The sequence below is a fragment of the Pelobates fuscus genome, chromosome 4, assembly GCF_036172605.1.
Source record: "Pelobates fuscus isolate aPelFus1 chromosome 4, aPelFus1.pri, whole genome shotgun sequence".
NCBI classification, from domain to species: Eukaryota; Metazoa; Chordata; class Amphibia; order Anura; family Pelobatidae; genus Pelobates; species Pelobates fuscus.
Window position 1 is genome coordinate 31088531 of NC_086320.1, and position 13966 is coordinate 31102496.

Below are 13966 nucleotides of genomic sequence, written 5' to 3' on the forward strand. Positions count from 1 at the left end.
CCAAAGTCTTTAATCACACAAATAGGCTCCATGGTATAGCTATCTGGGTTACTACAATTCCCATAGAAATACCGAATTCCAGTGTTCGGTTAACCTTGTACGATAGGACCCAGGCGACAGACGGCTCAGCGGTGTTCGTGCAATTAAGTGTCCGTTTATAGTTCCATAGAATCCTCGCCGAACACCGCTGGTCTTTCGCACAATTAAAATGGCCGCTACCTCGTGGTCGGCAAACGAACAAAGGCCACCCAGCGTTCATCAATTAAGCTGCGGTTAACCGCAGCTTCTGGGCGGTTAATTGACGGCACACTCCATCTCCTAGGTGGTCCCTCATACGGTAGTTTGTTCGGTAGCTGGAATCTACTGAACACCCCGGCTGAAAGGCACGAATATGCCTTTCTGCAGGTAAAATAAAGCTTTTTAAAGTCTGGTCCATAGTCCAAAGGAAGCAGGCGAGTAACCAGGCTTCTCCAGCTCATAGTGGCGAGGTTGGTTTCGCCACAGGGTATCTGCAGTAATGTCAACAAGAGAACATCTATAGGAAGTGGCCAAAGAAAAAGGAATATAAAAAATATGATGGGTTACAGGGATGCCCTCAAAACATTGGGGAATGAGGAAGCAACATTATAGCGCCACCCATTCAGTAATCAGATTTTTGGTAAGCTCTTTCCCTGGTAGAGTGCACCGGTGAATGCATTACCAGAATGGGAGAGTCCGGAAGAGTGGAGTTTATATATTTTTACAGACATTCCAAAGTGGACACTGAAATGAAGTTGACTTTCTTTATCGTTTTGTTGTTTTAATATTTTACACTAACTTATAAGAAATATAATTGGACCTCAACACAGTACGTCTAATTTATTCATTTTGAATGAGTTGAGTTTTTTGGGGGTTCTTCATGACCACTGGTGGTGGGTACTCTTGTGTCATAGACTGCTAATAGGTTTTCTTGAAGTCTTTAGATTAATATAGTTTCCTTTGTTTTAGTCAACAAGAGAAGTTTAAAACATTGTTGACTCCTTATCTGCAAGATAATTGTGCATGTTGTGCATTTAAACTTATGGGCATTTTTAAGAAAATATTATATCTGTCCTTTTTTTTTGTCATCATAATATTATAGCTGTTGTTTTCAACATCGAAAGTGTTATGAAGAAGCTCTGGAGGTAGACTGCACCTGGGACCCAGCAAAAATTACTGCCGATGTCAGCTGTCTGTCCAAGAACCTTACATGTGGTACGATGCCAACTGTGTCCCTAACCGGAATTTTCAATCAAAACAAAAGCTGTAAATCATCAACGTATTTATTAGCCTGCTTCGTTTCCAGACAACTCAAGTCATTTTGTATAAACTCAAATGCTTTGAAGCATAAAAATAATTAAAACCATCAGTAGCACTTACAAGCAATGTAGTCAGTATCTTAACTTATCCTGCACAGTATCGAGGACTGCCGTGAATGTGAAGAGTACAACTAATTACGCTCTATAACATGCTCTTTATTAAGTAGGCAGAAGGAGGAAAGGGGATCTATAAATGAGGCCTTGTCTTTCTCCCCACAGAGACCGGTGATGCATGTGAGAAAGTTCTCTGTGACTGTGACAAAGCTGCTATTGAATGTTTGGTGAACTCGCAGATTAACTCTTCAATGAAAGGGATGGATATCACATTCTGTCCAGCTTTAGTTACAGGTAAGACGTGACACAGTGTTAAACCCCCGATACAGGTGCAGATTGCTGAAATTCAGGTGGCCTTTTCAATAATAGAAAAAGTGCCTTTGTTATTCACTTGCATTGTTCTGCTATTAGTTACATGTTGTAAGACAAGTGTTGACATTCCTTTCAAAACCAGTGGTGGGGATAATCAAAGGGATGTTAATATATCTTAATTCAATCTAAATGAACAAGAATTCCATTGACCCGGAATGGCTTGTCAGATGAGTACATTCTTATAAATATATATAGTACAAAGTGAAAAAAAGACTATCTATACAACTTGATTTAATACAATATGCAATACATATATAACAAATGTACAACAAATAGATCCTCTAATGTGTTATCTCACATAAACACCCAACATATATCAAAATATATAAACGAATAAAAAGGGAACTATAATGTGTAAGAAAATCACTTGGATAAACAAATTGAGCACTTACACATTTTATCAAACTTATCTAAGAGTATGAAGGTATAGCGAATATTTGGATAAACTCTGTACGTCTGGCATGCATAAATGTCACTAAAACCAGTAAATTAACCGCACATAGTGTAAGACAATACAAAGCATGCAATATAGAAGAGTTCACTCACAAAGACAATAGTAGTCTAGGCTTGTCTTCCCTATAGGAGTATAGCTGCTTAACTCTTATCTTCTGTAGTCAATCCACCTTACGGGATATGGAAAAAGAAAAAGATTGAAATAGTGCAATATTGTTTATCACTATCAAATTTAACAAACCAAATGCACTTACAGATGTTCAGATAAAAACATTTGGATCGCCACTTCCAGTGTTCAGATCCCCATATTGGAGTTTTTAGGTGATGTGGCCGATCTGAGATTTTAGGGAATCTCTACCTCAGCCACAGAAGGTGATGCCAAAGATGATAAAAATAAATAAAAATAGAATAAACATATCAAGTGAAATAAAAAATAATAAAATCCCAACATGTTTCGTCTAAGTATAATACTTTTTCACTTAAATTACCCATAAAAAAGGTGGGCAAGTGATGGAGATTGAAAGGGGGTGGATCCACCCAAAGAAATGGCAGGTTAGCCTGGCATGAATGAATGCCAAGCTGTCTGTCAATCAAGCAAGCCAGCTCATTGAGGAGGGACCATGCAGAATCCGCTTTCAATGCTTTTTGCAGAGTTCTAGTGCCCTGAGCATAGCGCAAGCATCTCTAGTGATTTGCTCATGCTGCGCTATTTCGGACCCCAAAAAGCACAGGACAGCAGGACGCTAAAATGGGCACTGTCCATTCGAAACCGTGACTGTTGGAAGGCCTTGCAACAAGATGTGGAAGTAGAAGTTCTCTGAAGCTCCATTCATCTGTCAAATTTTGCTAAATCATTTGGATCATTTTGTCAGTAAGACAAAGTAGGCTTGATTTCCACTGTTATGTTGAGTTGCTAAACTTTGTTTATAATATAATATATGATCTGGTATTGAATACATAACTTACAGAGAAGGGGATTTTGTAGAACTTCATTTGTCCAGTCAAGGGCATGCCCAGTGTATAACTTGATTAATTATCATATTATAGATATAGTCACATATCCAAGGCAGGTCCAGAATATAATATACTATGCTCTAAGTAAGGGATAGATCCCCTTAATAATAAACAAGACAATGCTATACATGGTGAAAACCAAAATTACAATAAATTGAAAACCAAGTGACAAAAGCTAAAATAATCAAGCTGTGACTATTTGTTTTAGTTTAGCTATTTTGTCAAACATTTGCAAATTGATTTTCAGTACTTAAAATTTTGTGTTAATTGACTTGGTATGGGTGCAGCGTCCCTGTCCCTCTTACTCTTGCAATACAAAACACTTTTTTTGAGAAATTGCAATGTTTACATTGCAGCACTAAGACAGCCTCTAGTGCAATCATGTCAAACATGCGGCACTCGGGCTGCATGCGGCCCTAAGTGAACATATTTGTGGCCCTCCTGCCCTGGGGCCTCTTCCAGCTGTGACTGCGACCAGCAAGACAGGAAAAATATTTCCTGATTCGTGCTCTCCCGGCCACAAGAGGGCAGAGTGGCTGTGTGTCTGGTGAGCAGACCAGAGCAGCCACTCCCCCTTCCCTCCTGCTCCCAGTCCCAGCCACTCCCCCTTCCCTGCTGCTCGTAGTGCCAGCCAGTCCCCCTTCCTTCCTGCTCGCAGTCCCAGCCACTCCCCCTTCCCTCCTGCTCGCAGTGCCAACCACTCCCCCTTCCCTCCTGCTCGCAGTGCCGGTCACTCCCCCTTCCCTCCTGTTTGCAGGGCCAGTCACTCCCCCTTCCCTTCTGCTCGCAGTCCCAGCCATTCCCCCTTCCCTCCTGTTCGCAATACCAGCCACTCCCCCTTCCCTCCTGCTCGCAGTGCCAGCCACTCCCCCTTCCCTCCTGCTCGCAATGCCAGCCACTCCCCCTTCCCTCCTGCTCGCAGTGCCAGCCACTACCCCTACCCTCCTGCTCACAATGCCAGCCACTCCCCCTTCCCTCCTGCTCACAGTGCCAGAGGAGCGTCTGGCCTGCTTCAGCAGGGCTGGAGCTGGAACTGGAGAATGGGCAGCAAATTGTAAGGTAGGACAAGAGGGGCTTAGGGAAGGGAGGGCAGTGTATTAATTTTAGGGAGGGAGAGGGCCAGTGTGTTAAATTAGGGGTGGTATAAATAAAGATTTAAAACAACAACAAAACAATTAGGGTTGGGGCAGTGCAGAGTGGTAGTGGTGCTGGTGGTGGGGGTGGTGGAGGGTGGGTGGGGGGCTGTGTATTAATTTTAGAGAGGGAAGGGGCAGTGTATTAACCTGGGGGATTGAGGGGGCCAGTGTATTATATTGAGGAGTGGTGGCAGTGTATTAATGGGAGGGAGGGTGCAGTGTATTCATTTGGGGATGTTAGGGAGGCAGTGTATTTACTTGGGGGAGGGGGCCAGTGTATGAGAGTGGTGGGGGGCAGTTTGTTAAATTGGGGTGAGGGCAGTGTATTAGAGTGGTGGGGGCAGTGTGTTAAATTGGGGTGAGGGCAGTGTATTAGAGTGGTGGGGGCAGTGTGTTAAATTGGGGTGAGGGCAGTGTATTAGAGTGGTGGGGGCAGTGTGTTAAATTGGGGGAGGGCAGTGTATTAGAGTGGTGGGGGCAGTGTGTTAAATTGGGGTGAGGGCAGTGTATTAGAGTGGTGGGGGCAGTGTGTTAAATTGGGGGGAGGGCAGTGTATTAGAGTGGTGGGCGGCAGTGTGTTAAATTGGGGGGAGGGCAGTGTATTAAAGGAGAGTGGTCGGAGTGGGGGCAGTCTATTCAATTAGAGTAGAGGGAGGAAGGGCAGTGTATTTGATTAAGGGGCAATGTATTAGATTGGGTGAAGGGGGCAGTGTATGGTGGAGTGGGTGAGTGGAGGGAGGAGGGGCAGTGTGTTGGATTTGGGGGCAATGTATTAGATTGGGTGAAGGGGGCAGTGTATGGTGGAGTGGGTGAGTGGAGGGAGGAGGGGCAGTGTGTTGGATTTGGGGGCAATGTATTAGATTGGGTGACGGGGGCAGTGTATGGTGGAGTGGATGAGTGGAGGGAGGAGGGGCAGTGTGTTGGATTTGGGGGCAATGTATTAGTCTAGTGGATTCTACCAGACAGTCACAAGAGGCACTTTAGAGAGTTTACCGGATTCTAGGCCCCTTAAATGACGCTGCATGAGGACATCCAGAATCAGGAAAATCTCTTTAGGAAAGCATTGAGTCCACCCTTTCCTATGTGGAGAACCTAATGTGCTTGCGGTGCTCGCCGCGCATGCGCATTAGGACCCCCTTCTGATGATGTCAGCAGAGCGCCAACCCAGCACCACGGGACATTGGGGCTGGGATCGGATGAGTAAATAAAGGTTTCTTTACCCCTTTATATGCTGGGGGCCGTGAAGGAACGGGGACCAAAGGACTCTACAGTGTTAGGAATGCAAATCTGTATTTATATATAGAACTATATACTATGAATACAGATTTATATAGACTATATAGAATCCCTTTAAGTTAATTTTATTATTAACATAGGTGCATTATTTGCAGTTCTTGTGAGGGGAATGACTGATTACTTCTGTGCATCAGTTACAACATAATCTGTGACCCCTGGAGAGAATTACGCTTGTACAATTATTGGATCTAAAGATAAAGTTCTCTTTTTTTATAGTGAAAAAAGAGACTTTAGAATTGTACCTCTCTAGAGCCCTCTAGTGTACACACATGTACTTCAAGGTAATTCGGCAGGTTGGTTAAATAGCAGAAAGGCTAGCACAAAAATTTTATTTTCCAGTGGGAGCATCGCATCCATTACATCTGTAAAACAAACTGTTCAAGTAGTAGCAAAAATCTGGTAAAGATTAATTGAATTCACAATACCTATTCATATTTAATAGATGGATTAAGCCACATACAAGTGAAAAAATAAAATAATTACATCGTAAATCCTACATCTGATCTACTAAGAATCCACTAAATCACCTCCATAGCAGATGTCAGTCCTTCATGGAAGTGGAAAATTATTTTACACAAAGGCCAAATAACTACCAAATTAGCCCTGAAACACCAATTTAAGGCAAAGTTTGTTTAGAAATGTGCACACTAAAAAAAATGTGTAGTTTTTGTTTTTTATTTCGATCTGGAAATTCTAAATTTGGATTTTGTCACAATTCCTAAATTATTGATTTTGGTCAAAAAGTAGCGCGCTGTTTAGTTAAAGGATCACTATAGGGTCAGGAACACAAACATGTATTCCTTATCCTGTAGTGTTTAATCCAACATTTAGGTGGCTCGCCCCCCCTCCCCCCCTTAGAAAATGTTAAAACTGCCCCGACGCTGGCCCTGCCCCTGATCCGCTTCATTGGTGACATAATCAGAATTTCAGATTTTTTAAATCAGTAATGATGTGGGATAGGGGCGGGGCCAAACACGATTTTAGCCAATCATCATCTTCTCATAGAGATGCATTGAATCAATGCATCTCTATGAAGAAAATTCAGTGTCTCCAGGCACGTGCATGGAGGGAGTCATGTAATTTCCCACCCGTTTGGGCCCTGCCTCTTCCCCTCAAAAAGAGCACCGCACAGGGGGAGTATAGAGGAGACCTGGCACAGAGAGCAGGATTGCTGCCAGGTCTCACTCAGTAGGAGCCAATGATTGCATGTCATGTAAGTGAGTGTATGTCAGTGTATGTGTATCAGTCAGTGTGTCAGGGGGCCCTTCTCTGATTCTTGCACAGTGGCCCTGTGATTCTTAGTTACGCCCCCAGGTGTTGGAGTAGTTTATTGTCTAATATAAATGAAATAAAAAAACTACATAAAATTGTTGGATTAATAATCATACTGTCTACTAAATAATAATTTTTTATTAATGATTGTTAAAGCATGATGGGAATAGGACTTCTGTGACATAAATGTGTTGCCAGCGTTAAATATCCACATGTTTTTTTACTGTTCTTTTCCCCATAGATTTCACTTGCGATATAGTTTTCACTTTTCTTACCAAATGCTTGCGAGTCATCTCGCATGAAATATTGAGTATTGAGTACAATCATTAAAACACTGGTTACTTACGCAATGTCTAGGATGCTCTTGATAATTATTCTCATAGCTTCAGCAAGTATTCTTATTATTAACATTTATATATTATTATAATTATTCTTATTATTAGCCTTTATATAGGAACATCATTTTCTGTAGTGCTTAAGTACAGTGAAAAAATATTGCAAGCACATAATAAACAGGGTTTTGAGTTGCAAATTCCAGTGTTTTCAATGGGAAAACTAGACTGTATTAAAAGGACATTCTAAAACGCTACAAACGGCAATAGATAACTATATCTGGGCTGGGAAAAGACACAGAGTAGCAAGACACACATTGTACACGTCAAAGAGCAGAGGGGGCCTTGGCCTTCCCAACCTCCACTTATACTACCTCTTAGCTCACCTAGCTCAGATAATAGAATGTCACTCGCCACCAGATAAACACAGATGGGTCGACATAGAAACACTCCTCATGAGCACTGACTTACCCCAATTCTGGATATCGGTACCTAAGGCTGATCGTCCCGAACTACACACTACCTGCCCGGACATTCTAAACTCTATAAGGGTCTGGAATGCCTCGGCACACAAATATGCGCTCACATACCCTACATCACCCTTAACACCATGCCTCCGAAATAAAGCGTTCCCACCAGGAATGTCCCCAAGGGACTTTCGAGGTCTGGAAGACACGGGAGTCCAGCGCTACTGCCATTTATTCCAGGCGGACACATTCCGCATATTTGACAACTTAAAAACACTGGCCCCACTTGCCCCCAAAGACTACTTTCGATATGCCCAGCTCCTGGACTTTGCTAGAGCGCCTAATATAGCCGAGGCGGCCAGACTCAAACCCACATTCTATGAAACACTGTGTATGACAGACGGACCACGTGCCGGCCTTATCACTCGCCTTTACATACAATTAAGTGCACCTACAAAAGAAACTCCAACACCCTCTTACATATTGCAATGGGAAGCTGACCTCCAACACACATTGGAGGGCGGGGACTGGCAGGACATATGGGAAGCAGCAGCCAAATCCTCAATATGCATCATCCACCAAGAACAGTGCTACAAAACGCTCATGAGATGGTACACAACCCCAGTTAAACTGCACAGGATGGGCAAATCTCCCTCAGACGCATGCTGGAGGGGTTGCGGTGAGAAGGGTACATACCTGCACATGTGGTGGACATGCCCTAAAGCCACCCGATACTGGGAAGGCGTAGCCAGATTCTCGACAACGATTCTTAAAAAAACAATCCAGCCAGACCCCTGGACTTTCCTAATAGCCAAACCAATAGATAACTTAACCAACAGAGAAACAAAGCTCCTAAACAAAATAAACTTAGCCGCCAGGCGGGCCCTTGCGCTGACTTGGCTCCAGGTGGACACCCCACACATGGACGTTGTTATTCACAACATAAAAGAAGCCTGCCTCATGGACAAGCTGACAGCTCAAGTACGAGACACATACCCACTCTTCCTCAGGGTGTGGGAACCCTGGGAGGAATATATTACCTTCTTGGGACCCGCACCAACGAGCAGCCTTTCCCCCCCCCCCCCCCCCCGGCGGCAGAGTCCATACCTCGCAACCCCTTCTGCCCACACACCGGTCTTCCCTACCCCCTCCACTCTGAAATCACGTAGGCACCCCTACTGGCAATACGAATGCCTCCTACAGAGATGCTCAAGTTCACAAGCTCACGTAGATGTCCTACCTGTACCATATATCCGAGGCGACCAACTTCCTCCAGTCGTTGGGACTTTCGATGTCGGCTGCACCTACGGGCACCCGCCCGCTGTGGAACGTGGAAGATATAACCCTGTTTGCGCCCCCCCTATAGCCATATTAACTACTTTATTACTGATCTCTTTTTGACAATTTGAAAATATTTAGTCTAACATTTATTAGAAGCAAGGGATGCATAACTAGCATATTAACATATCACAACACGGCAATTTTGTGTATAGATTGCTTTGCAGACAAACTTTTATAATTCATCCTTTATTAAATATTTGAAATGATTTAGACAGTGTAAAGTTTCCTTTATTTTGCAATATTTCTTCAGGCTCTGAAATGTTGGTATAAAAGCAAAAATGCTATTTTATTTACAAACAGTAGATGTAACAAATAGAAATATATGATATAATTGGTTAAATACTGTGCTTAGAGATATTTGTAAGAGCCCTAATGGCATTACTAGCCATGCAGTTTAGTGGTAATGGTGAAATAATATAAAAAGAATGTCTGCATTTGAGCAAAATACCCACATACAGTAAATTTTATATTTATCAAATAAAGAACTGATATACCGTATATACTCGAGTATAAGCCGACCCGAATATAAGCCGAGGCCCCTAATTTTACCCAAAAAACCTGGGAAAACTTATTGACTCGAGTATAAGACTAGGGTGAGAAATGCAGCAGCTACTGGTAAATTTCTAAATAAAATTAGATCCTAAAAAAAATATATTAATTGAATATTTATTTACAGTGTGTGTATAATGAATGCAGTGTGTGTGTATGAATGCAGTGTGTGTGTATGAATGCAGTGTGAGTGTATGAATGCAGTGTGAGTGTATGAGTGCAGCGTGTGTATGAGTGCAGCGTGTGTATGAGTGCAGCGTGTGTTTGAGTGCAGTGTGAGTGTATGAGTGCAGTGTGAGTGTATGAGTGCAGTGTGAGTGTATGAGTGCAGTGTGTGTGTATGAGTGCAGCGTGGGTATGAGTGCAGCGTGTGTATGAGTGTGTGAGTGTGTGAGAGTGTGAGCGTTGCAGAGCCTTGGTGGGGGGTGGTTTTTTTTTATTATTATTTACATTTTTTATTATTATTATTAATTATTATTTTTATTTATTTAATTATTATTATTATTGTATTATTTTTTATTATTTAATTATTATTATTTTTTATTATTATTCATTTTTTTTTCCGTCCCCCCTCCCTGCTTGATATATGGCAGGGAGCTGGGCTCCTTCCCTGGTGGTCCAGTGGCATTGGCAGTTCAGTGGGGGGAGAGGGGGGCTGGCAGAGCTGTAACTTACCTGTCCTGCAGCTCCTGTCAGCTCCCTCCTCCTCCGCGCCGTCTGTGCAGCTCCCTCTGTCAGCTCACAGTGTAAGTCTCGCGAGAGCCGCGGCTCTCGAGAGATTTACACTGGGAGCTGACCGAGGTGCTGAACGGACGGCGCGGAGGAGGAGGGAGCTGACAGGAGCTGCAGGAGAGGTAAGTAAGAGCTCTGCCAGCCCCCCTCTCCCCCAGTCTGTATTATGGCAATGCAAATTGCCGAGTTGGGGTTTTTTAGCACAAAAAATGTGCTAAAAAACTCGGCTTATACTCGAGTATATACGGTAGCATTATTTGGAATGCTAATGTAATGCTGATAGTGAAATGGTAGAGTCCATTCACCCCTTTCCTTACTATAGTAATTATATAGCCCACTGAAACTTTGTGTACTGTTTGAAAGCTGGGGGTGTGCTTACATTTTCAGTAAATTTACTTGCATTATATCAGTGACTAGTGGCTTCTGGGCGTGAAATGTGTTCTAATACAGGCTGATGATCATGACTATAGTACAAATGAGGGTGAAAATGCATACATGAAAATAGACATGTTTAAACTTGCATAAATCGTTAAAAATGTGAAGATTAAATAAAAGTAGACAATGAAGGCGAAAAAGATTTGAAGGGTTACTCCAAGTAGCATAACCACTACAGCCCTCTGTACTGGTTATGATGCCAGGGGTACCCTGGCCTGGTTCCCTGATAATGGGGCAGACCATTTAGTGCGTAATGTCACATTTTAGGTTAAGGTAGCTTAACTGCAAAAATGTACCATACCAGCTGTTTTTCCATCTCTGATATTTTCGCCTAAATATTGCACTTCTCTGCATTTCTTAACGTTCCCAAGAAAATCCATGACAGAGGTTTGATTGGTAGAAGCTTTATTGAATAAAGTGACAATACTGCACACAGATAATTGAGACACAGCACAATACACACACATTCAGTTAGTACAGCAGGCAAGATACAATATCACATATCCTTCTATGGAACTCTACAAGGTAAAGGTACTTTTATTAGAGCCTCCATTCACACTGAAAACTTAACACAATATTGCGTATGCATATATTCTCATATTCCGAGTCTCTCTCAGTAGTGCTGAAATGGGAAAAACAAGCTAAAAGCACTGAGGGGCTATGCATTCTGCTAGGTTTTCTCTGACTATTGACCATGGTGTAGTCTCTGAGCATGCTGTGAATCAATATACGACAGTCTTGGCTTGTGACTTGCTTTCCACAGATGATATCACAATCTGGGGACTTTGCCGAATTCACAAAGACTTGTGAAATTGCTGCTGTTGTCTGGTGTCCAGACGGTGAGGTCAAGATGAGATTTACTTACCTAAACCTGTCCAGTGTGGATCTTCTATGGTCTGCTAATCTTCTGGCCCCTTAGCACTTCAGCGCTAGGTGCCACCGTGACTGCTTTACTCTTGCGTATGCGCAAGGTCTATGGAGGATCCCACAAGACCATAGGGGAAGATCTCTTTGAATGGCCATCCATGTCAAGTTCTCAAATCTCTTGGTCAGCCTGCTTGATGCTACATTGTGGCTGCTAGGGATGTGATATAGTCTCTGGACCATACGTAGCTTTGATATGCTTCTCTTTGGGTGCCACAGTTTAGACTTGACTTCCTCTATTGGGTAATTGCTCACATTTTTTTTTTTTTAACATCCAGGCAGTACCATGGTTTTGAATGATAGAGGCAATATTAGCCAATGGAGCTGCAGCTCCAGACCCATGCCCATAGGACAGGGGACAGGAATATTATATATTATATAAATATCTTCACTACAGCTGCCTATAAAATACTTAACTTAAAGTTGACTTTGTGCACTGTGTAAATGTTCTTGCTGCTTCCATCGCTCTAACATCACAGCATCCTCCTGTCATTTTGAGGCAGTGTGGCAGATCCCTATTCTGCTTGATCTGCTTGCTATGATAAAGATTCTGTAATCATAATTGTCAGCACCAGGACCAAATGGCTCTTATTCCATCACCGGATGCAATATGTATTGTAGATGGGCTGTATATGCAATGAGTCAACCCTTGCTTACCCTGAAATTTTAATATATTCAGTATTGCTTTATAATGCTTTTTATTTCATTTGTTCTGGGTTTTTTCAGACACAACAGCACAGAAAAATGAAATTGCATTTGATGCTAAATGTAAGTATCGCAATTTTTTGTAAATACATGAACAACGTTTTGTCTAAAAAAATGTTTACAAAATTTTTTTTAAAAATGGATATTTGTTTAAACAATATTTGCCTGTGATGAGCTTAACAAATCTGATTGTGTATGCACATAAATCTATAAAATATATTTGTATAGATGTAAATAATATATTTTACTTGGCTATAGCTGACATTCCTAATTAAAAAGAACATTCCAAGTACCATAACTACTACATCACACTGTAGTAGTTATAGTTCTTGGAGTGGTCCTTTAATATTTGAACTCTGTGTCTGTGAAAATAATTATGTAATCCTAAACTTGGCCCTCTTTATTTTCCAATGGATACCAATAAAATATCTACTTCTGAGCCCCCTGCTGCTCCACCTGCCTTAAGCTCTCTCACACATGCTATTTACTCTTGCAGCTAAATACGCCATTGTCCTACCCCACCTTCCTTACATTGTAACATCTCTCAAACATCCCTGCATTACACATAGAACTTACAGTGTCTCTCATCGTAACTCTTAAACCCTACTTACCTTTCAGATGTCCCCTCCTTTTCATCTCTTCCTTTAATTTTCATAACTACATCTTTCTCAGCTCCGACTTTCCTTCCTAGAGCACCTGTTTTTTTGGCTCTTACACCCCAATCCTTCTTTTCTTTTGTTGACTCACGTTTCCTCAGATTTATAAGGAATCCTGTCTTTATAAATCCATTTTCTTTAACACCAATTCACTTTTGCTGCTAGACAGTTTACGTCCCTCTCTGTTCCTGTAGTAGGGAAGGAAATCAGACAGTAAAATGGAGTTCCCGTCACAGCTCTTGTGGATTTTTGTGCTAGAAGCCAAATGCCACACTTTAATAACGATAAGAAATCATTTTTTGTTGTTATTGTTAATTTTTAATGAAGAGTAAGGTGCACATATAAGACATAGGAACACATTCAGTATGAGTGTAAGCTCATAATACCACGATTTTCGTGTACAGATCAATTAAAAGTGATTATTCCCCATGACATGTAGGAAAAGCTTTGTAGTGCACCCATCAATCAAACAATAAAAAAAACAGATTAAAACATAATATAATAAAAAGTTCCAGGATTAGTGATGTCCCGAACTGTTCGCCTGGAACCGTTCGCCTGCGAACATAGCTTGTTCGTGGCGAACGCGGCGGGCGAACATATGCGATGGTTGGTCCGCCCCCTATTCGTCATCATTGAGTAAACTTTGACCCTGTACCTCACAGTCAGCAGACACATTCCAGCCAATCAGCAGCAGACCCTCCCTCCCACCTCCATGACGAATAGGGGGCGGACCGACCATCGCATATGTTCGCCCGCCGCGTTCGCCAAGAACAAGCTATGTTCACCGGCGAACGGTTCCTGGCGAACAGTTCGAGACATCACTATCCAGGATTATACATTGTAGATATCGTAGAGTGCTTGTGGCAAAGTAAGATGGAGACCAGTTTTTAT

General features: G+C 42.2%; 1 protein-coding gene across 2 annotated transcripts in view; it reads left to right on the forward strand.

Moving 5' to 3' along the window:
- The window catches only part of OC90 (otoconin 90), a 125686-nt gene that overhangs the window by 69856 nt on the left and 41864 nt on the right, over positions 1–13966 (forward strand). For both annotated transcript variants that reach the window (XM_063451051.1, XM_063451050.1), the window contains 3 exons: positions 1121–1233; positions 1557–1685; positions 12441–12482. In XM_063451051.1, the coding sequence (XP_063307121.1) occupies positions 1121–1233; positions 1557–1685; positions 12441–12482 (284 nt within the window). The remainder of the gene's footprint in view (positions 1–1120; positions 1234–1556; positions 1686–12440; positions 12483–13966) is intronic.